The sequence below is a fragment of the Pelodiscus sinensis genome, chromosome 2, assembly GCF_049634645.1.
Source record: "Pelodiscus sinensis isolate JC-2024 chromosome 2, ASM4963464v1, whole genome shotgun sequence".
Lineage (NCBI taxonomy): Eukaryota > Metazoa > Chordata > Testudines > Trionychidae > Pelodiscus > Pelodiscus sinensis.
The window spans coordinates 83378455-83403544 of NC_134712.1; the positions used below are offsets into that span (position 1 = coordinate 83378455).

General features: G+C 41.4%; 1 protein-coding gene across 3 annotated transcripts in view; it reads left to right on the top strand.

Annotated features, from left to right (window-relative positions):
* Nucleotides 1–10421: 10421 nt before the first annotated feature.
* Nucleotides 10422–25090, top strand: part of ARHGAP28 (Rho GTPase activating protein 28) — a 140619-nt gene continuing 125950 nt past the window's right edge. Inside the window, exon 1 of one of the 3 annotated variants that reach the window (XM_075920948.1) lies at nt 10422–10898. Coding sequence is in view for 1 of the 3 variants with exons in the window: in XM_075920949.1 (XP_075777064.1) it covers nt 10774–10898 (125 nt within the window). In the remaining 2 variants the exon portion in view is untranslated. The remainder of the gene's footprint in view (nt 10899–25090) is intronic. The other 2 variants (XM_075920949.1, XM_075920950.1) reach the window with 2 other exon arrangements.

Here is a 25090-nt window from a genome sequence, read left to right on the forward strand (position 1 = left end):
GGAGGTTGGGTGCAGAAGGGAGCTTGGGGTAAGGGAGGGAGTCTGGGTGAAGGAGGCTGTTGTGACCTGAGGCACTGGACTGGGATGGAGCAGGTTGGATTGTGACTAGGGCAGGGAATTGGAGTACAGGAGGGGGTGCAGGGGTTTGGGTGGTGAGCTAGGACAGGAGGGGATTGTGATCTGGGGCAGGAGATTGGGGTGCCGGATCTGGGAGGGGAAATGGGTATGGGAGGGCGGAGGATTTGGTTATGTGGAGTAGGGGGCAGGAGTGGGGGTCAGAGGGTTGCAGAAGGAAGGGACTGGGATGCCAGAGGTAGGCTCTTCTAGGAGACTTACCACCCAGCGGCGGTTCCTGAATCAGCCTCCCTGCCTGCCCCTCCCCCGCACAAGAGCCCCTTGTGCTTCATGGCTGCCTGTTATTGAAACAGATAGCACCCACTGGCCTTTTTCTGGCCAGAACCCAGCCAATAGGATTGTGCTGGGGGGCAGGAGAAGCTCCAAAATCTTCCCCTCTCCCCTCTGGACTCTCAGTTTTTAAAGAAAAAACGCCCCACTTCTGAGTGGCATGTGGATGGGGCAAAGCAAGCAGGGAGCCTGCCTGGGGCTCCCTGCAGCGTCCGCAGGCTGGATTTGGCCCGTGGGGCCATATTTTGTCCAGGCCTGCTTTAAAGCAAGGTCAAGGTTTGGTTGTACCAGGAAAATGGGAGGTGCCTGGAATGGGATTGCTTCTCAGAAAACCATATTGAAGAGACAAAATCACCTGGCAGGTGAAAGGGTCTGGCCTGGCACAAAACCCTCCCCCACCGAAGACTGGACAGCCCTGACCCTCATACCCCACAGGGATCCTTTAGGGAGGCTTGGCAGGGTTAAAGCTTCTCCCTGATTTATACAGGGACATTGTTGGCTCTTCCCCTACATCAGAGAGCGAGGGGAAAGTGCACAATGTGCTGCATTCCTCACTCTGGCTGGAGAGTGCAGGGGGCAGACGAGCTGTGCACTTTGCTCTCACTCCCTAACAGGAACAGGAAGGGGAAGAGTAAGCCCTGGTTTGACTCTCAGGATTGGGGGTTTTGGCCCCTGTGCCCTCCCCACCAACCCAGTCCCTTTTCCCAGAGCCCCTCATCACCTTCCAATCCTGATGCCTGCACCCTCCACACTTTAGTCCTCTGCCCTGAGCCCCTCCTTAAGGACCCAAGCAATGCCAGGTAAATGTGCTAGTGTGTATGTTTAACTGTTCAATATTTAATATGAGAGCATTCTCCTCTTGTTGTTTATTCATAGACCCATATGAATTTTGTTTACACCATTAACAAACTTTGCAGATAAAATTATAATTTTGCATTCACTTGGAGAATTTTAGTTCATGCTTCTCATGTTCCATTTTCAGACTTGATTTTAAGTGGAAATCTAGTTGCACTTGCCACAGAACAAAGTTTGATTCATTGTCTTAATACCCTGGAATGTTATATTAACATGGTACTAACTTGACATTATGAAAATAGGAAGATAAGTCGTTGGAAGAACCTTTGGTGTAGGGATTATGGGTTGATTACACATATGGGTTATAAGAAACTTCCATAATAAATCTCACTTCATTTGCAGTTCTATTTCAACTCCCTAACTCAGATAAGAGTCAACAAAAGATTTGCTGAAGTTCACAGAACTTTTGTAATGCCTGTGCCAACTTTCAAAGATTCATGGATTCTAAGGCCTAAAGTGACCATTATGATCCTCTAAGTCAGGGGTGAGCAATAAAACAGCAGCAGTTAATCCGGGTTAGTCCCTGGTGGGCTTCTGCCTCTATATTTACCTGCACCACCACACATATAGGCAATCACAGCCAATGGGAGTAGCAGGAAGCATCATGGACTGTGACACTGCTTCCCACAGCTCCTGTTGGCTGGGAACAGTAATCCATGACCCAGGGGAGCTCCACTTGAGAGGATCTGCAGAGATGCAGGTAAATACATCAGTGGGGGGCCTGCCAGGGCTAACCCTAGCTGACCGGATCCAGCTCACAGACCAGTATTTTCCCACCCCTGATCTAAGCTGACCATAGAACTTCCCCAAAAAGTTCATCAAGTCTGAGCCAAATAATGTTTTTTTTTAAACTAGGAAATATGGATTAAGGAGCTACACCTCTATTGTGAGAGTGCTAATAGATCTCTTATCAGCTTTCAACACCCTTGAGCCTATGCTGATGGCCACAAGCATGCTGAAATTTGCTGGAGGGAATGAGGAAAGATTTAGTTCAACCCTCTCATTCTAGTCAGTTAGGGTATGTCTAGACTACATGGCTCCGTCGACGGAGCCATGTAGATGAGTTTACTAGACATAGGAAAATGAAGCGGTGATTTAAATAATCGTCACTTCATTTATATCACAATGTCCACCGCACTGTTTGGTGGCACAGCTGGGCAGTCTGGACGTGCCGCGGTCAACAAGGGAAGCCTTTGTCGACTGCTCTGTTATGCCTCGTGAAATGAGGTTTACTGGAGCGGTTGACAAAGGCTTCCCTTGTCGACCGTGGCGCATCCAGACTGCCCTGCTGTGCCACCAAACAGCTGATCGGCACAGCGCGGTGGCCATTTTGATGTAAATGAAGCAGCGATTATTAAAATCGTTGCTTCATTTTCCTATGTCTAGTAAACTCATCTACATGGCTCTGTCGATGGAGCCATGTAGTCTAAACCCTTAGATCCCAGAGTCATGATCTGGGAAACTGCTTCTCATCACACTGTCCCTTATCATGCAGATACTAGAAGGTTCAATTTTCTCTTCACTCCTCTCTGATCTCTACAAGAGATGACACAGAGAGACTGTGAGATGCCATGGAGTAAGCAATAGATGGACGGCAGTCTATGGTCTGTCTCCCCCTCCACCAGTGAAGCCATCATCCTCACCACCCTAGACGCCACCTCCCATTCACTCAAGTTCTGCCTAGGAATGACAGAAGTGAATTTAGTGAGAAACATCTTCAGAAACTCACAACTCAGGGCATCAGACTGCACATCGTCAAACTTGTAGGAAGATTAATATCAGTATGGCTCCTTCAGCGCTCCTGGGTATTGAGATTCTAGCAGTGGTGTCAAATGTCATCTGTTTTTGCCTGGCCAGGAAATTTTGTGCCCTTTTCCCAAGGGTGAAAGACCTAGCCAGAGTGGTCAATTCTTTTGTCTCCTCCTGACTTATACAACTGCAACCCTCATGATACCTGGAGTTGAATGCAATCAACACATGAAGGATGATGGTTGGTATGGCATCTAACTCTGTGCCTCATAAGCTTCAAAGACTCATTCAAATCTGACACTGTTTTATTTCACAAATTGGACTGATTACACATTAACTTAAAAGTCCAAGTCTAGTCCTTCTTGCAGGAGGAATAACAGGTAGTTCAAATTAGGGCTTTAATTCGAACTACCGGCTCCCTGCTGTGTGTAGCCACGGGCAGTTAGTCCGGACTAGTGAAATTTCAAAATGGTGACTGGACGGGAAAATTAAAATAATGCCCGGGATATTTAAATCCAAGGCTTCATTTGCAACTTTGAATGCCTACATTAGCCTCCCTAGTTCGAACTAGGGGGCTAGTGTAGACATATCCATACTTACCACCTTCTTATTTTACTTGATAAAGGCCCCTGGTCCCATGGAGACTTTCATTACATTTCATTTGTGTAATTCTCAGCTTTCCCAAGCCTACCTTAAAAGAACAGTATTAAAACACACTGAACTAAAGTTCTGTTTTAAGTTACACCAGGGTACTTCTTAAGTAAATCCATTTCAATGAGTGGCATTTCTCTATGCTTCTCAGCTCCCAAATCCAAACCCACTGCATAAACTCTGTGTTCAGCCCCAAATAAATACAGAAGTCCTCCTTGACTGTCTTTGTGTTAAGTTGATCCTCCCTTATTCTATATTGTAGTCACATGTATGCCTGCCTGTCACTTTGTTTTACTCTTCCTTCTCCTGCTGTACAGAAATTCCTACCCTGATGCTGGGGTTTTGGTTGGATTTTTTGTTTTGTTTTGAGACTTCAGAATGAATATAAATGCATGTTTTAAAATAAGTATCTGCTATTTGCTATGTCTTGCCTTTCCAGCTTCAGAGTTCTATACTAGATTCCCATTTTCAGCATCAGAAATATTTCAGAGGAGAAGCCAACCTCTCCCACAACTGGTTTTTTTTTTCCAAGCTAAACAACCTACCATTCCTTTTGGTAGTTTTACTGCTTTAGAAAAAAACCTGACCACAACATTCAGTGATGATGTCAGCTGTCCCAGATGAAGCAGTTAGATCAACAAGGTCTGAAAGAGCATGAGCCTAATAGATGACTGGATGATATATAAGTCCTTTTTATTCTATGCCTGCAGAAAGTCCTACTCCAGGAGACAGATTAAAGAAGCTTCCTTTTCTGTATACAGTCAATATTTGAACAATGCCAGGTGGGTAGATTAATATGTCCTAAGGAGAAGCAACTTTTGAACTCCTACAAAATAAACATGAATAATTATTAAGCAAACAGTTTTGCAACTTTCTCTTTAAGCACTTCCTTTTATTCATGCAACTACAACTATTTGTTTTGTTTTAAGATAAAAGAGAACAAGCTATCCAATAAATAAAATATATTCATTTTGGAATACACTGAAGTATGAAGTATTATTAAGTTCCTTTCTGGAACTTTGATTGAAAACTGTTGCATTGTAATGTAACAAAGATTAATGTTTCATTTTAGATTCTAATTGTAACTCTTTGAAGCATCATCAGATGTTTATGATGTTTCACTTCTAAACACTTCTCATAAATAGCGTCACTGCTTTAGCAGTTGTAAAGCCCCAAGCTCTGTTCTTTCTTCGTATTGTTTTTAACTCAATTTGAAAATGCCAAAAATAAAAACATTAATAAAGCTTGTTTGCTTCTTGTTTGGTTGGTTGGTTTATGTGTCTGAAAATGTTGCAGCCTTTTACCAGCACAGACACACCCACTTTTTCCTACACACATAGATAGGCTCGTAACTGCTCACTCTCTCAGGAAAAAGGAATATATTTATCATGACACCCCAGTAGGAAGCAATTAGGTGCCAGAATTAGGTCTTACCTTACTGACAACCTCTCTCTTCCTGTTATACAATATACTCATTCAGGGTAAGCAGGCTGAAATCACCTTGACAATTTTCTTGACAGAAAGACTTAGGTTGAGTTCTGGTCAGAGCTATTTTAATGCTTCTTTGAGGCCTTGTCTACATGAAGCCCTGCTGTTGACCTAATCTGTCACTTCAGTTTTGCAAATAGCTTACCATGGCATCTTATGTGTGGTAAGGATGGTGGGGGCTGCTCTCCTATCAACGCTAGCTACTCTTCTCATCCTAAGCAGACGTGATAAATCAACTGCCAGCAGACTCATCACTGTGGCGTTGACCTCCAGAGTAGTGCAGATGAGCCTTAAAAATCAGCCAAGAGGTATCTCAATTGAGTGATAGAACATTTATTTTCCATAGTCCTCACCTCCTGTCATAGAGCTGAGGACATTAATGATTGGGAGTGCTATTATTCTGTAGTAAAGACTCATGGGGCTCTTTGAAATGGCCAAGGGTTTGGGTATGTTATATAAGGGTGACACTTTTGGCTTCCAAAAGATGAATTGGAGAGAACATCTACACTGCAAGGCTATTTTGGGATATCAGAGGTATTCCGAAATAGCTAACCCATGTCTTTTGAATGCGTCCACTATTGCGAAATATAGCAAACCTGCTATTTTGGCATCCTTGTAAACCTCGTTCCACGGGGAATAAAGGATATCTTGAAATAGTGTGTTGTTTTGAAATTTGGTGCTGTGTAGACACACCAAATTTTGAAATAGCCTATTTTAAAATAGAATCAAAATATGATATGCAGTTTGCACTATTTCAACTTAAGGGTGCAGTATAGATGCAGCCTTAATGATAAATTCAATGCAGGGAAAACAACTTTTTTCACATGGAACTGCTGGCTCAAGTAGAGGAGAGATGGGGGAAGCCAGTTCTAAGACTTGACTTTCTGTATCCCGCTTCATTTTTCCTTTGACTTAATCAGTTGAAACAGAATGATTGTTATCTGGTTTCCCAGTAAAACTAACTCCAGCCAAACTGTTCACGAACTGTTCCAAAAGTTTTGCAAAATAGAATAACCTGTTTGTCAAAGCTGAGCTGAGTTAAAAGTTAGTACAGGGCAAGTTTTCCATGGTTTGTTGTTTAAATGATATTTTTTCACATTTCTACTCATTTCTAGGCCATGAGCCTTCAGGATTCATAAATGTACTGAATTGAACTGTTATACATGCATAAATAACACATCCAAAAGTCTTTGCAGGATCAGGGCCTTAGGTAGAAATTTCCCACGGTACTCCATGGAAAACTCTCATTGACTTTACTTGTAAGAGGATTAAGCCTCTTGTGAAACTGGGTCTCTCTAAATCTGCACTAATTCCATTTGGTGAAAAGCTCAGTATAAATGTTCTGCTTGTAAAAAAATACTTCAGAATTGTTTTTATAAGCAACATACATCAGTTTTTCTATAAACACATTCTTATACATATAATTAATAGTAATAGCATTGTATGATCATGCCTTTCAGATCTATGAGGACATGATCTGTATCCTACAAAGCTTATAGTGTAATTTAGAGAATACAATTCTTTTGTCTATTCTCCAATTAAAAAGAATTTTTACCAAAAGAAATAAAAGTACCTGTTTAAAAAGTCTGTTGGAGATGGCATAATTTCATGGTAACAATTACTGAATGTCTTTCACTATCCTTCTGTATGCTTGTACTCTATGTATAGAAGCTATATCGAGACACTTCTGCACAAAAATTTACAGCTTAAGCAAAAAGTTGCATCTGGACTTAAGATAGGTAGACTGGTTCTGAAAATAGAAAAAATAGTCTTAACTTTACTTTCAAAATTTTCAAGCCAAGTTCTCAAGTGTTGAGCCCTTAACTCCATATTTAGGTACATAACAAACTGGCTTATTTTTCAAAGTAACTGGGTTTTGGAAGTTGTCCCGCCCCCCCATTGGAAGACTCCAATGGAAGTAATGTTTGTCCATTTTGACCCAAAATAAATTTTAAAACCCAAGGCCAGATCCTTACTTAACACAAATTGACTTACCTCCATCAGCATCAATGTGCAGCATGAGGATCTGGTATGCAGAATTTCAGGTGTGACTCCAGTCATACAGTGGTCACCATTAATAAAATCCTCACAATCTTATCTTTTTCCTAATTAAGATTACTATTGGGTATTTGCAAACTCTGTGGTGCAATTGATTATTTGCAACTGACAACTGATTGAAAAGGTTTTAAGTCAAGCTACTACTATATGAGTAGGATCAAGTTTAGAACTCAGTGGATTCATAGATTCCAAGGCCAAATGAGTCCATTTTGATTATCTAGTTCAATGTTCTGTACAGGACATAGAATATTCCCCCCATAGAATATTCCCCAAAATAATTCCTAGGACAGATCTCTTAGGAAAACATCCAATGTTGTTTTTAAAATTGCCAGTGATGGAGCATCCAGCACAGCCATTGGTAAATTTTCCAATGGTTAAATACACTCAGCATTAAAAAACTCATGCCTTACTGCAGGGCTGAATTTCTCTAGCTTCAATTTCCAGCCATTGGATTTATGTTGTATCTTTTTCTACTAGACTGAAGAACCCATTATTAAAAATTTGTTCTCCATATAGATACTTATATACTGTTATCAAGTCACCTCTCAACCTTTTCTGTGTTAACATAAATTGAGATTATAGATTGCATTTTTTGAGTCTATCATTATGTATTATATACTTCAGAGAGTTTGTGAGCAAAAAGTGAAACTGTCCATCTGTCTCTTTGTTCAAGAACTCCTCCTAAACAGTAAGGCTACATCTACACTGGCATGATTTTCCAGAAATGCTTTTAACGGAAAACTTTTCCATTAAAAGCATTTTCGGAAAAGCGCGTCTAGATTGGCAGGACACTTTTCCGGAAAAGCACTTTTTGCGGAAAAACATCCATGGCCAATCTAGACGCGCTTTTCCGTAAAAAAGCCCCGATTGTCATTTTCGCGATCGGAGCTTTTTTGCGCAAAACACTACTGTGCAGTCTACACTGGCCCTTTTCCGGAACAGTTTTCCGGAAAAAGACTTTTGCCCGAACAGGAGCAGCATAGTTTTTCCGGAAAAGCACCGATGATTTTACATTAGATTGACAGTGCTTTTCCGGAAATTCAAGTGACCAGTGTAGACAGCTGGCAAGTTTTTCCGGAAAAGCGGCTGATTTTCCGGAATAACTTGCCAGTGTAGACACAGCCTAAGAGCTAGGACCACCTCATTTGGCGTGCAGCTTCCTCTTCTCCTAACTTTTAAAGCAAGATATGTTATTTGTAAGATCCTATTTTCTTTATTAAATATTTTATTTAAAGCAGGTATACTAAAACAGAATACACTGGTAATAATAACACAAGTATATTGCATTCATAGGGTGATTTTCATCCAAACATAATCTAAATTACACAAGCTTCAGGAGGTAGCCGAGTTAGTCTGTACAGGATAAAGTTAAAAAACAAATGGTTGGGTAGCACTTTATAGACTAACAAAACATGTAAATGGTATCATGAGCTTTCGTGGGCCCAGCCCACTTCATCAGATGACAGTCACCATTGTTTTCTGAAGGAAGCAAAGTGCTATAGCTGATGGAAGGTGGAGTAAGAATAGCTTTTCTGGGGTTGTAGTTAATAAAATAAATGCTTCACTCTTGGATTCTCAGGTCTCGTCTTCTCAGAGATAGCCAATGCTGTCTCAACTACAGCTTCCCATTTGGCTCCTGGTACTTTCAGTATTTTCCAGCTGCAGTGTTAGCATCTTTAAGTGAATTTTAGAGGATGCCTTTCAGATGACACTGGGTTCAATTTTACTCCGCCTAGGATACATTTCACTTTGAACACCAACAAGGGAACACAAACATTGCAGGATAAATCATGGGGACCAAAAGGTAGTGGTTATCTGATCACCCTCCCATTCTCTGTTCACTTAATCAGCTTAAGTCAGCGATCTAAATGGAAGCAAAAAAAACCCAACAAATGGTCTGGTAGCACTTTATAGACTAATAAAACATGTAGATGGTATCATGAGCTTTCGTGGGGTCATTAGTGCTTCATGAAGCAGCCTAGTTGATACCCCTTCACAGCCAAGAGATCAAGGAGCACAAATGGTAGTTGTATCCCACCCATCCTGGGGACTTGTGACAAAGCACAAATCACTCACACCAGAGAATGAGGTGTTTTGACAACTCACTCACACCAGAGGGTGAGGTGCTTTGACTCAGTCTGACTCAGAACAGGGCAGTTAAAGGTTCCTGTGCTTACTTTCAGGCTCCTCCACAGGCTTTCTGGGTTGAGAGTCCACTAAAAGACACAGCACAAAATTCACAGCCCATTTTGAGGACGGGGGACAGGGGTACTCAGGCTTCATCCCTGTCCTGATCTGCTCTGAGTGCTGAAGAAGCCCCCAAAGTCATTTAATCATTCCTGTACTTGGATTTCTCAAAGTCAAAAGACACTCTTATGGGCTGCCTTATGCAGTGCCTGTACTGGGCAAATTCTCCCCCAGAAGGAACTAAGGCTTTTCAAGCCAGTCATGCATGCCATGCCAGCACTTTTAAACAAAGTAAAAGAGTAGGAGGAAGGGTAAGGATCTGAGCCGTGATATCTAGAAATCATAGAAAGTCATTCCATTGAATTCATTTGCTGTGGACTACTATAAGAGTAAGTTGTTTTACAGAAAAAATTAGGGTTGTGTGAAAGCTTTCACATTATATTCCAGCTTCACAAAAAAACCTGTGAAGTTGCTTCAGAATACAGCCATGGATCTGTTTTTGAGTGCTAACAGTGAAATTCTAAAGTTTTATTCTAAGAAAGATCAAATTTTTGAAAAAATGAAAAATGTAATATATATACATGTATTTAATATAAGAAACTGCCATTTCACAAAGACTTCATAATCAGTGGAATTATAGGCTCATAATAATAGCCATTTTCTGTAAAATTCTGTGGAAAAATCTTCACTGTTTTCCTCCTGCCTTTTAATTATCCAACCAGCAAGTATTAAAGATTGTCGAAAGTCTAGTCTGTATTTAGTGGAAAGTAAAGCCAGTTCTTTGCAGACAGCTTGTAGAATTTACCTGATCTACAGAAATCAGGCTTATTCTTCTTTGATTATTTAAACAGCAGTGCAGGCTAGTTAGTTTATGAATGTTTCATGTGGGCATTATAAATTACATTCCCTTTCTCCTTTCCAGAGCACATGTTTTCTGTTAAATCACTGTTCCATTCCCATGTTGCTTCACAGAAGAATGATTTCATTTTATTTTGGTCCTTACTGTCCTATGAGAAATCCTAACAAGTCTGCCCTTGAGAAGAAACATAAAAAGAAATAACACAAGAAGAACACGTCCAGAGCTGCAGCCCTGAGCTATGTAGGATTACATCGGGTTTCTGGTTTCCTAGAAACATGGATACTTCCCCCACAGAGTTGTGTTTGTGGGCGGCGTTTTTGAATATATGCTAATTCAGCTCCTGACAGGAGAAAGAGCCATCTCACTTACACAGCTCTCTTGACAGCAAACAGTAGTAAGAGGCTATTATAGAGTAAGGCCATGCATTTGCTTTTGTGACAGGGTCACTTGATCCAATAAGTCAGTAAATGCTGGCAGTTGTCTTTGTTGCCAGACAGTAGAGACGACATGTGCCTGTGATAATGGAGATAAAGGACTCGGGCAGCGTGGTTCTGACAGCCTACCACTCTTACACTCCATCTAGGATACCAATAATCGAACAGAGTTTTGTGCCAGAGATTTCCTCCAACCACTCTCCAATCAGCAGGTAAAGCATGAGGATTGTAATGGGTACTGTGTCAGTAAGTTTGGTCTGAGATGATTTTGCTTTGCAGTCATATTTTCTGCCCGTATGTTAGGCAGTGTGTTGATGTTTTCAGATCACTTTGCCATTTAATCATCACTTTATTATTATGTACTCTGATTACTTTCCTGTTGTGGGAAAAGGATTGGTGTTCTTGATTAGAAATAGAAAACACAAGAGTTTACTTTAAGTTTTGTACAAGAGAGAGAGAGAGATAAGGTTTGCTTGGTGCTAGGTGAGATAATTCATCAGATAATTCAGTCCACTTTTGGATTTGGTGTTGGTTTAAAACAATATACTTCCTATGCTCCCTGTCCCTTCCCCCTATTCACCCCCCAAAATGACAAGGATCAAGACTTGCTTTTTTTAGGAAGTTGTGGTTGCTGATTCTCATGCAGTCAGGCACACAAAGGCTAGTTCTTGAAAGATGTCATCTAAATGAGAGTATTTCTTTTAAAAGATTGTATTGCAATAAATCAGGTATTTCATACATATTAATTTGTTTAGGTACATTCTGCGCACTTGTCCACGTGTGTATATAGTTCTGACATAGCAATACTGTCTTGACAATTTCAATATAAATGCATTTAACCTGACAAATTTGACCTTTCTCCTACATAGAGGAGTGTATAGATTTACACTATTTTCTAAAAATTAAAATATGAATCTCTGTATGGTCAAACAAAAGTTTAGGGAATGCTAGCATTGAAAAGGCAAAGTTATTTTTATGGTCTAACTGAATAATATGAAGAAATAATGGATGTAGTTTAGATTCATCTCATTGACAGTCAGATCAACTTTTATTTTTATTGAGGTGCTCTTAAGGAGAGTGCTGCTAAGTGAACTTTACAGGATGCTACTTAGTTTCAAAGTTATCGTTTAGTTTAAATGTACATGAAAAGATGAACATTTCAAGCATCTTTCTGTTCTTTGTTTTCACTATTCCTGATTATCTGAGAAGGATAACTTCTTTGTTCCATTTAAATGCTGCCTCACAGAAGTAATAAATATACAATTTCATTTTCAGAAAAGAAACCTACCGTATTGTTTTGGTGTTGGATATAGTAAGAATGATTCCTGTTATTCAAGTCATAGAATGATGGTTTGGCATTCAGTTACTGGTGATTTGTTTTTAAAAAGAGCAAGTAAATTGGAATCTCAGTGTTTATCTGTGAGTTGAGCAATGAAAAAGTGGTTGTCTGTTATCATTTCACATACTTGTGTTGTTTCAAAACTTGTTGAAAGCTCAGCTGGTAATGTGCATGAATCTTAAAGTTCTTGAAAAGAAAGAAGATCTTGGTGTTTTTGAGTATTTTGGAAGCTGCTGTCATAAACTAAGATTTTGTATATGACTCTGGTGATGCAGTCTCCCATTTCTTGTTTTTCACTTCCTGCAGCTGTCTGGTAGCAATAGCCAGACTCTACCATATGGCCAGTCAAGGACTCCGTTCGTGTTTCCAAAGCATTTTCCAAGAAAGGTTTTATTAACTCAGCATGCAGCCCTGTGGAATGCAGAAGGCATGTAGGCAAATGCACCGAACATTTTAGCAAATGGTAGACTAGTCTCTAGCTTAATCCCTGCTTCAGTTTCTGAGAGTTCTGTATTTCATTTCAGCTTCCACATGGAGAGCTCTGTTACTATCCTATCGCATGAGGTTTCTCTGGTACAGGCTATTTCTGGGGTTGTTGAATCACAGTCTTACTTCTCTCACTCCAGTATGAGAATTCTCTGGTTCCTGATGATAGCAATCTGGAAAAGTATTTAGAGACTATATCTGCAGACAGTCAGAGGCCACCATGTATCTCACATTTGATAACAGAAAGTAAGCAAGCATTTAGGCCCTGAGTTCCCTCTTCCTTTCATTGGGTTTATACAGGTGGATAGAATGAAGTAAGTCTAGATTTACACTGGTGTAAATGAAAAAAAAAAGATCCGGTCTTGACTGCCCTTTGACTTAAGCAGTAATCCTAGCATCTTGGGAATTGGGATGTTTCATTTCCATTTCCTTAAAAGTGGAAATGAAAATATCCAGTAATTTGCTTGTCTGGGAGAAATGATGTGTTGTTTTTATCAGAAAATCAGCGCAAGTGACTCCAGTAGTGAGTGAAGGAATGCATAATTGCACAGTTTTATAGCTTTATGTCTGGCTTTCAAAAGAAAGAGAACAAGTTGCTAAAAATGCCCAAAATTATTGGTTTGATACAGAAATAAGGAAGTTGTTCCTGTGCTTTTTTACATGAGGGTAAATCAGGAGTAATTCCTTTGAAGTGACTGGAGTTATACCAGTATGAAATTTCCATGTGAGAAAAATAAGGTCCAAATATATTACTTTAAAGATCCTTTAAGTACATTGGTTTTCAGTTATTTCTTCAAAAACAGCAGCTGACAACAAATGCCAGCCAATTAGAGATGTTTACAGCCTTTCAGGGGTTTCTATGTCCCACTACTCCCATTGACTTGCCTTTACAGTTGTTGTTACTCAGCATCGCTGTAAATTAGGCCTCAGTAGAGATTGTTGGAAAATCTTGGCCTGCTGTCCCTCCCCATCAAAAATGTCCCATTGTCTTAAATGGTCCTTCTCCCTATGAAAGTCCCATTCTCCCTTGTGTCCTCAGTACCTCAGTTTTTTAGTTCTTGTCAGAGAGATATGAATTGCTCCTCTTGGGAAGTAGCCTTGAACCCACTATAAACTCAGAGCGATGCAGATTTCACAATCCATCAGAGGAAACAGGTATCTGCACAGATGCACTGCTGCCCAACCTTACTTGTGCTGCCCAGGGTTGGTCATTTTCAGGGCCTGTCCCAAACACAGTCCCCCAGCACAAGTTTCATAGTACAAAGAGCAAAGCAGTGAACGTGAATACAGCCTCATACACTGTTCACTTGCTCAGCGTCACCCATGGGCCTGAAGGGAGAGAATATGGAGGTACCCAACCAACTCCTCTAAATTGCCACTCCTGCCCTTGGCCCACCTCCTCCAGGCTTTCAGTAAGGACTGCATGATCACATCTTTGATGCCATCTCTTTCTATGTGCAGAACTCCCCATAGGTCAACTGAAAAAAATGTCAGAATATGGGCTCTATAGGCCTATAAACTAAATAAAATTCTCCTCAACTATCTATACCTCTCATTGAAATTGCCTACTTGGCTCATTTTATTTCCTCTGCAGACCTTCTCTTTGATATCAGTGGAAGTTCCGCACATGAAATGCATGCAGCTTAGGAAACAAGCTTGTGTTCAGTGTTCCCTCTAAGGTGTGTGGCAGCAGAGCTTCACAGGGTTCCCTGCATGGAGCTGACTGACTGGGCAGGGCTGATTAACCACCTGTTAAGTTGTGCTGCCCCACAGCTGAGAGGGAACGTTGCTTGTGTTGCTACTACTGCAAGATCCATGGGAATGAAGCCCCAAATTTCCTTTCTATCTTGCAATCAAAATGCAATGTAAGTGGCAATGTGGATTTGTAAATTAGAATAATTTTTCCCTTGCCCAGTGGGATGTTTACTTTCACATATTTAATTTTTTAATGTCTTACATTTCACATGGTTATTCAGAGCATGCTTATTTACATTTACCTATTACTCATAAAGACAGAAATACTGGTGTGCTTTTTGCTTCTGTTAGCAATTAGTCTAATTAATATTGGAGTTGGTGTGCATAATAGAGAAAGATTACTCACCAAATGCTCTTCCAAATACTCTCACTTTTCTATCTAGCCAATATTTACTTGAACTTACAATTTTGATGGACCCATTTCCTTGGAGCACCGCAGTGTGCACATGAATTTTCTATGGCCCAGAAGCTTGTGGCAACAACAGCTACTGAGGGATATATGCTTCTTTCTTATTGAACTGTGCTTCTGAAATTATTTAGAATTGATCTTTCTCTTGAAGCAACAAAGCCAAGAACACGCTGGCTGTGTCTAGACTGGCCGCTTGAATTTCCGGAAAAGCACTGACGATCTCATGTAAAATCATCAGTGCTTTTCCGGAAATACTATGCTGCTCCCGTTCGGGCAAAAGTCTTTTTCCGAAATACTTTTGTGCAAAAGGGCCAGTGTAGACAGCATAGTACTGTTTTCCGCAAAAAAAGCCCCGATCACGAAAATGGCGATCGGGGCTTTTTTGCGGAAAACCGCGTCTAGATTGGCCACGGACACTTTTCCGCGAAAAGTGCTTTTGCAGAAAAGCATCCTGCCAATCTAGACGCAATTTTTCCAAAAATGCTTTTAACGGAAAACATTTCCGTTAAAAGCATTTCCGGAAAATCATGCCAGTGTAGACGTAGCCGCTGAGTATAACAGATGATGATTTTCAAGCATATTGATAGAGTGCTCTAAATGACCTCTTAAGGAGGGAAATTGGAATTTGAAAGAATAACTTTCATGAAAGCCTTGTTAGAAAAGAGTTTCCAAAGCTGAAAATACCAATTTCAGGCTACGTCTACACTGCAGGCTTTTTGTGCAAGAACTGTTTTGCGCATGAGTTCTTTTCCCCCCGAGGAATAAGCCCTCTTGTGCAAAAGTTCTTACACAAAAGGTCTTGCACAAGAGCGTGTCCACACTGCCATGTGCTTTTGCACAAGGGATGTGCTTTTGCGCAAGAGTGTCCATGGTAGTGTGGACGCTCTCTTGCGCAAGAAAGCTCTGATGGCTATTTTAGCCATGGGGGTTTCTTGTGCAAGAAACCCTTGTTACCTGTCCACTCTGTATTCTTGTGCAAGAGGGCTTATTCCTCCTGGGAAAGGAATAACTCTTGTGCAAGAAGCCCTCTGTTCCAACTGTAAATTTACTTGTGCAAGAATGCACGCACAAAAAGCCTGCAGTAAAGATGTAGCCTCAGTGTTTTCATTCTAGTGTTTTCATTCTGTCGGCAGAGAGATGCAGATTAGGCAGGTCGACATTGCAAACGAGGCAAGAATTTAAATATCCCACACCTAATTTGCATGAAAATGGCTGCTGCGTTTTGCCGACTTAGCACTTTGTCAGCAAAAAGCAGCAGTCTAGACGGGGATCTGTTGAGAAAGAAAGCCTTTTTCGACAGATCCTGTAAACCTCCTTGCAGGAAGCATAAGGATCTGTTGAAAAAGGCTTGCTTTCTCAACAGATCCCCCTTTAGACTGCCGCTTTTTGCCGGAAAAGTGATGTCAGCAAAACGCGGTGGCCATTTTTATGCAAGTTAGACACGGGTTATTTAAATCCCTGCCTCATTTGCAATGTCGACCTGCCTAATCTGCATCCCTCTGCCGACAGAGGGATGCAGTCTAGACATACCTTAGCAGAGGGAGGGCTTTCACAGCACCATTCCCAGGAGGGAGGCAGGAAGATTTTCTCATCGTGCTCAGCTACCTATGCTAGATAGGGTGAAGGAGCAGTAAGGTTATAGCTCTGCTTCCACCTCATCCCGCTGTGTCCCATTTGTCATAGCCTGTACTCAGGAAGGTGCTAGGAGGGAGCAGTCGCTGGACTCAAAGGAACACGGGGATTGTGAGCACGCACAGCTGCCTGTGTGCAATGCAAAGAGGAGGCTCCCACACTCATCCATGGATCTGCTGGATTCAAAGCCATCATAACTGGGTTAGTTTAAAGATTAGGCTTGTTGTACTTAGACTCAAGTACAATGTCTAGCCTGTGGCTTCTGCACTCGTGGCGAGCATGGCTACCAGTGGGGGTCCTGATTCCACTGGCAATCACACCCATGCAAATCCAGAGTTAATCCACTGCAGTGAATGAATATGATCTCAGAATCAGACCAAAGTGGTTTTATTCTTGTGAAATTAATTTAAAATAGTTTCTAGAGATGGAATCATGCAGTTATACATTCACTACTATTCACTACTATTCATCCCTATAACTAATAAGCATTTTGGATCACAAATACATAACTACTGACTTGATGAATGTATGAAGGAGAAATGATGTTCCAGTGTTTCTCAAAGTGATCCACGGATCCACTCTGAGAAACCTGCTAACTGGCCGCTCCTCTTTGTTTCTTTACCAGCTCCTCAGCCAGAGACCCTCATGGCTCCCATTGGTTCCGGTTTGCCACTTGAAGCCAAGGGAAGCCGTGGGAAGTGGCACGGGCCAGGCCACTGCTTCCCGCAGCAGCAAAAGATGAACTGGAGCCAATGGGAGCCCTGAGGCTGCAGAGCCGGTAAATAAACAAATGGGAGCACACTGTTAGTGGGATTCCCAGAGTGGATTCGCAGACCACGTTGCGAATCACTGCTTTAAGCAATCTGATTAGTTGGCACATTAGTCGGGAAGTCAATTCTGAGATCTTTCAGTTGTTTCATGGGAAAGAAGTATTATCATTGACTGCAGGTTCAGCACATCTCCTCCCATTGTCAGGCAGATGTAATGCTCACAGAGCCCGGTTATCTGAGGACAGAATTAAACCTGGGTCCTTTAAGGCTTAGTGCATGAACCTCTTCTGTGTGAGCTAAAAGCCAGATGATTATTAGCTAAGGCAGTAGAATGGATTCACTATTCTCTCTATAAGTGGCCTTGGAGCCTCTAGCCAGTACCACATACCCAGCAAGTGTGTGGGTTTCATAGGCAACACTAAACAAGAGAGTCAAAAAAGAACGTGAAAAATGACTTCAGTTACTCAGTTGTCTCAAGTTACTTGGCAGCAGTTTCCAAAATTCTTGGTCAGCAGGGACAATTCTAACAGATTTGGGGCCCTCTGCAAAGCCATTTAATTGGGGGACTGGGCATTGCATGGCACAAAATTCTCATGCCACATTCTCCCCTTCTAACCTCTCCCCTTCCTCTCCCCGCCACCATTTATCTGCCCCAAACTCCTATGTGATGTGATTTAGGTGAGGGACACGTAACTATCCTTAAATGTTGTGTGTGGCGCTGGTGGTAGCTAGTGAGCTAGTGAATGGAGGATTCTGTAAAACTGAAAGAGGAACCTAATGGATTTACACCAGGGTTGTGATAAAAGCCGTGATGGTGATGGTGAAGAACATTTTAGTTATTTTCACCACAGAAGTGTATGAAGCAATGCATGTTCAACAATTAACATCACATTGCATGTCCAGAGGGTAGGAGCCCTGTGGCTGGCTGGATGTGCAGCCCTATTGCTCACCTACATACATATGATGCCGAGAACATCTTTTGCTGCAGTGCAGTGTAAACAATCTTAACTATTTTTTATATTTAGATCATTGTACTATAAACTTTCTCAGAAAACAAAAATAGGGAAAAAACAAACCATGACAGCCTCTTTTTCAAGAACAAATTATGAAGCATCTCTGGACCATTCACAGGCATTAAAATTCCAAGCCTATAACATCAAAATTGCAAAGTGCAGTCATTGAAAATGGTAAAAGAAATAGGGGTAAGAACTGGGCCACATTAAAGTTAAAATTAGCAAAGAAAAACAGAAGATTTTGACATCTTCCACTGACTCACTTATAAGCAGCTTCCTAAAATGGGTGGTGGTATATATATATATATATATATGATATATAATATATCATATATATATATATATATATATATATATATCATAGAATAATAGGACTGGAAGGGACCTCGAGAGGTCATCGAGTCCAGCCCCCCACCCTCAAGGCAGGATCAAGCTCCGTCTACACCATATATATATATATAGGTTATGCATATAGGTACATAACCACCCATTTTAGGAAGCTGCTTATAACATATATATATATATATATGCAAGTTCCTATGCACTATTATTAAAATGTTGGGCTTATAAATAAGCCAGACAATAGAAGGCACGTTTCTCCTGTAGGCTTTAGAAATACCTACGGAATGACCTCTGGGACTCTTACTAAGGAATGTGGTATTTACAGTCAATTCTTCATGTTATAGTTGAAACTAGAGTTGGCTTCTCTGGTTTCTTTTTAGTGTAGTGCTCCTGCTGATCTCCCGAGTACCTTCATGTGCAAAGCTGATAGAAAACATCTGGCACTGCCCCTTTGATCATTTTGTTTGGTTGAGCATTTGGACAGTTGCCCCATTCATTTTTAACTAAGTCACTTATCTCTGATTACATGATGCTTGGAGTTGTCTGCAAAAATGCTGAGATGTGAGAGCCCTGTGTAGGCTCTTTTCTATTGAGTTGGACATAACTAAGAGACAGCATAACAAATAGTAAGAAATTAAGAAGATTGCTGTATTATTTTTTGCATGACAGCTCAGAATGATTGAGTGTGAATATTATAAACTGTGAAAACTGTGGAGGAATGAAATTACAATATATTATTTCCTTTAGAAAACACCCTGATAAAGTATTACTAGGAAGAGTGGGAGAATGGATTCAATATATGAACCGGAATCTAATTAATATTTGAATTATGCAAACACGAAGCTCGATCCAGAATAATAGCAACAACATTCCTCAATGTAGCACTTGTTTTCCACACTTTATTTCAAGTGTCAGATAAATTGACAAATGTCCTGGATTCTGACTTCTTGCAGAACCAGCAGTTGCTTGTTCCCTAGTAGTTTTCTGCTCCAATTGGCTAGACTTCTCAACTGGGAAGAACCTGGCAGAAGTTAGATTAGCACTGGGGCTATCTGCCATTATACTTCAGTTTGGATACTCTACAAGGTCTTAGAGAGACTGCAGAAGCAGCTGGCCCATCACTCTAACTTCCTCCCGCTTTTCCTTGTGACTCTTCTGCGCAACTGTTCCAATCCTGTGACAGATGCCAAGACAGCCCCTGAGAACATCAAATCACATTAGGGAAGAAACACCAAGAGTTTGAACCATCAAAAGAAGAACAAGATGGTAGTTGGGAAATGGGGAGCAGCCATTGATGGTGGCAAGAATAATTGTCAGGAATACTGATGAGGGAGGAGAAGATATGTCTGAATAGGAATTTGCACTAGTGCTGTGCTTGTTACAAAGGTACCATTTGCAACTAACACTGTAGTTCCATGGGTTGCCTGTGAGTTTCCAGGTGATTTTATACCAAATTATTTGAAAACTTTTCCAAGTCCACTGCTGCTACAGTAGTGGTCAGAAACAGCATCGAGTTCCCTTGTCAGTAATATTAGGGAAAGATTCACATCTTCTGAGAAGGTCTCCTTAACTCAGGAATTCACTTCCTCTCTTGTCTGTGGAGCCTGTCTTTTTTCTCTAGCCATTGAGAGTATGTCTACACTACAAAGTTAATTCAAACTAACAGCTGTTAGTTCAACTTAACTTTCATAGGCGCTACACATACAAACCGCTAGTTTGAACTTAATTCGAACTAGCGGAGCGCTTAATTCGAACTAGGTAAACCTCATTCTACGAGGACTAACACCTCGTTCGAATTAAGTAGTTCGAATTAAGGGCTGTGTAACCACTTAATTCGAACTAGTGGGAGGCTAGCCCTTCCCAGCTTCCCTTGGTGGCCACTCTGGGCCAAACCAGGGAAACTCTTCTACCCCTCTCCCGGTCCCGGAGCCCTTAAAGGGCCATGGTCTGGCTACGGTGCCCGTGCCAGGTGCAAGCCTGCCAGCACCCAGCCAGCAGACCCTGCACCTGGCACGGCACGAACCAGCCACTCGCTGCCACCCAACCCTCCGCCTCTTCCCAGGACCAGGCTGCTACCTGGGGCTGCAAGAGACAGGCGCCCACCTGGTCTAGTGCGGAGATTATAGACTTCATCCAGGTTTGTGGAGGAGGCCTCCAACGTCCACAAGCTCCATACTAGGCACAGGAAAGTTGCCGTCTAGGGCAGGATAGCTGCCAGCCTGGCCACCAAAGGCCACATACAAACCCAGGAGCAGGTTTGCATGAAAATAAAGTTGGTCCAGTGAGACCCCCGACCCTGAGCCCTGAGCTTAGAACATAAGAACGTAAGAACGGCTGTACTGGGTCAGACCAAATGTCCGTCTAGCCCAGTAACCTGTCTGCCGACAGCAGCCAACACCAGCTACCCCGGAGGGGATGGACCGAAGACAATGATAAAGCCATTTGTCTCGTGCCATCCATCTCCAGCCTTCCACAAACAGAGGCCAGAGACACCATTCCTAGCCCCTGGCTAATAGCACTCCATGGACCCAACCTCCATGAATTTATCTAACTTCTCTTTAAACTCTGTTATAGTTCTAGCCTTCACAGCCTCCCGTGGCAAGGAGTTCCACAGGTTGACTATTTGCTTTGTGAAGAAGAACTTTCTGTTATTAGTTTGAAGCCTGCTACCCATTCATTTCATTTGGTGTCTTGTAGTCCTTCTATTATGGGAACTAATGAGGAACTTTTCTTTATGCACCTCTCCACACCACTCATGATTTTATAGACCTCTATCATATCCCCCCTCAGTCTCCTCTTTTCTAAGCTGAAAAGTCCCAGTCTCTTTAGCCTCTCTTTATATGGGACCTGTTCCAAACCCCTAATCATTTTAGTTGCCCTTTTCTGAGCCCTTTCCAAGGCCAAAACATCTTTTTTGAGGTGAGGAGAGCACGTCTATACACTGTACTGAAGATATGGCGTATCATAGTTTTATACTTCCCCTCCCCCTTCTTCCCCTGGCTTTCCCCTTCCAGCTCCCTCCTCCCAGGTTTCCCCCTCCCCTCTCCTACCCTCTTTCTTCCCCTCTCCCACCTCCTTTTCCCAGTTTTCCCAGAGGTAAATCTCCTCCTCACCTCCCCAGTTTTGTTAAATAAAGAAAGTTTCTATTTTTGAACACACGTGTCCTTTATTTTTTACATCAGGAAGGGGGGCTTGGGAAGGATAAATGGAAGGAGGTGAGGGAGGAATGGGGCACAAGCCCCCGATGGGGAGGATTGGGGTGGCTCTGCGGGCTCCTCTGGGTGGAAGCTCTCCTGCAGGGCCTCCTGGATCCTGACAGCCCCCCGATTAACCCCCCCCCCGGATTGCAGCCTGGGGCAAGTGCAGCCAGGCTGGTGGCTGAGTGCTGTGATGTGCCAAGTGTGGGCACTCAGGGCACTCCAAGTCAGGACTGCTTTGCTGTCCCTCATCGAGGTAGACAAGCGAGCGGGGAACCCTGAGAACTGTCTGTCCAGGGTGGGGGTCGGGTCCCTTTAAGCACAGCCCTCGGCTAGCCTGAGATAGCAGCTCCACACTCTAAGTCCTAACCTGATGCCCTGCCGGCACTGCTTCCGGCCAGCCTTAACTTCGGTTCAGGGTCCACTCAATGTGGACATGCTAGTTCGAATTAGCAAAATGCTAATTCAAACTAGTTTTTCGGTCTAGATGCACTAGTTCGAATTAGCTTAGTTCGAATTAACTAATTCGAATTAAGTTAGTTCGAATTAGTGCTGTAGTGTAGACATACCCAGAGGGAAGAAGGTGTTGTGACAGTGGGTGAGGTTTGTGGAGGTATCTGCTTGGAAGGGCATTTGCATGTTTGTGTGACGTATGACACTCAAAAACTTTGTGGTTGTAGGATTTTAATGTCTGTTAATTAAGTCAGTGCAGGGGATGGGAATTTAATCAATGTTAATAAAAGAAAGAGTGAGGGGGAAATGTATTGCTGTAGCTAAGAGCCTATGAGCATTTTCACACAGCTTTTATCTGAGCCTTTATAAATTCGCTGTAAAATCTCTTACTGTAGAAAATCCGTTTTAGCACATGACTGATTTTTACAAACATAACAAGCACAAATCCTTTTGTTGATACTGGACCAGTGCTATATTTACTGAAGGCTATGGAAGGTGGGGTGTGCTGGAGAGTTTTGTTACATGCAGGAGGAAAAAGAATCCATTAATCCACTTGGAATGGTTGTCATTTACAGGTCAAACTTAACAACTGTATGCCCAACCTAAAACATTGGGCCATTCGTATAGTTGACTACATAGCTTTAGCTGGGTCCATAAGGCATAAAGTCTGACTGTTCACATTTTAGTGATGCTAATAAAAAAAATACTGGCTTGTCAGTACATGAATTTTGAAGAGGAAAGAACTCACACTAGATCTGAATTTGACCCACTGAGTGCTGTTTTCCTGACCTGCTTCTTTATGCATTTACCAGGCATCAATAACAATGCTATTACCTAGGCCACAAGGGTAGTGTGCTCAAACCCTGGGGGAAGAGATAGAGTGCCTTGTGTCAGTCAACATCAGCCCCTCTGACCAATTAAGAGATCTGAAGGAAATTTCATCCTGTTCCCTTTCCTGGACAGATGATGGTCATGATGGAAGAAGCCTTAAGGGCAGGGAGGGATTAAAAACTGAGAAACAGAGAGAGAGATAGACTGGACAAGCATCACTGGTACAGAGTAAATCTGCAGTGACTAGAAATAGTAGTTGCACAAAGACTCGCGTCCTTTATTTGTATGGATTTTTAGAGCACCTTAGAGTAAATATAAAGAACTATAATGTGAAATTAAATGATGCTCCTCTTCTGCTTGGAATGATTTTAAGGTTGAGAAGCAAAGAGAGAGAACTAGAACCCTCTCTGTCTCATGACAAAAGCAGGATCTTTCTTCAGAGAGTAAAATTGCATTTTAACATGTGTTAGCTTAAAAATTAATGGCAGAGTGAGTTCAGTAGGGTTGAAGTTCTAACTCAACTTGAAATGCTCAGTTCCACTGTTTGATCTAATACTTAACAGATGGTAGGGTGGAAGGTAAAATGGAATGTGTGTGCTCGATCACACACATGTATTAAATTAACATAGGTTCTGCACTATTCACAGAATACATGACAAAGATCACAACTGTTCACAAAATTATTGTTAACTTGAAGATTCTTGAAGCACATTTGGAACTTTCTTTAAACCATCTGCTGACATGGATGAAGTGTTGCAGTTTTAGGAAAATCAAATAGTATATACATTTCTGTATAGCTTTCCTTCAGTAATAGAAGGCATCCAGACTCTGTCTTGCAACCACAAATAAAAAAACTCTTTAATTTTAATCATAAGTTAAAAAATTACAGGGTTGACTCTGCAGCTGACTGCTAAAACTATGTTGACTCATTGCAAAACAGAGTATGACATAATTGACTTCAGATGTCCTTGTGCACACTATAGAATTAAACAAGCTGATTTGATTTGTATTATCTCCCTTCACAGAATGTGACAGAGTTAACTTCAAGCATTGCTTGCCAGGGACCTCATTTTAAAATTACACGGTTACAAAAATCATAGGATATGGAATCCATTAGGGAAAAGTTTTCTTTGATGAAACACAGCTCAGATCACAGTAATCAAGAATGTGAAAGTGAGTTTATTACCACAGGATGCCACTGGGGGCCAAAAACCTCATGAGATTTAAAAATAGATTTGGAAATTCTTCTGAATAACAAGAATGTCCAGCATTAGAACAGCTAGCATGAACAAAAATTCTAGAACATATATTAAAGCTCTTGAATTAGAGTTTACACCAATCTCTATTATTAGGAATTATGAGCAGAACTAATTTGCAGGGATGATTATCCAAATGGATGCCTAATGCAAGGTTTCTTTCCTCTTTCCCATGCTATTCTCCAAGACATGATATTGGGCTAGAGGACCATACATCTAATTCAGTATGGTGGTTCCTATATTCCTAGCTAATTTTTGAAACACAGAGAACAGGCCCCTCAAAAAGTCAAACAAAGCAGTAAAAATACAATCTCCTACCAAGTAGTTTAATAATAGCATAAAAGCTTGTGGCCACCGGGGATTCCATGTTTGTCATCACTAGGTTGCACAACATAAACACTCAGTGGGATGACTCAAACCTCCCTGTTCTAAAAAGCAGAGGCTCTCATCACTTGAGCTAAAGAAAAATTTCTTTGCTAGCTGGATAGAGCCTATGGCTGCATCTACAGTACAAGCCCGGAGTGTAATTTTCAGTGTGCATGCACATATTTGTAGGTATTCAGTTATATAAATCTGCAATAGCTTGGGCAGCGGCTTTGTGGATTGCAGTAATCATTAACTAGAAAGTTAGATCCAGACTTCAGGGATACAGATTTTAAATTGAATCCAGATAAAATATATGTAGGGACTTTTAAAACCAATCTAAAGCACACAACATAATCTTAAGAATGTTTGGAAATGAGAATGGGACTATACATTAATAAAGAGTTTGTGAGAATTCTAATATTATAATGAAATAGTTGATTACTTGCTATTTGGAATTTGCATGAAGCATATTTGAGCATGTAGCCAATTTGCTCAAGGTAGAGTCTCTAAGTATAGTTTCTTCATTGTTTGTAATATTTTATTAATTTTCAGTGA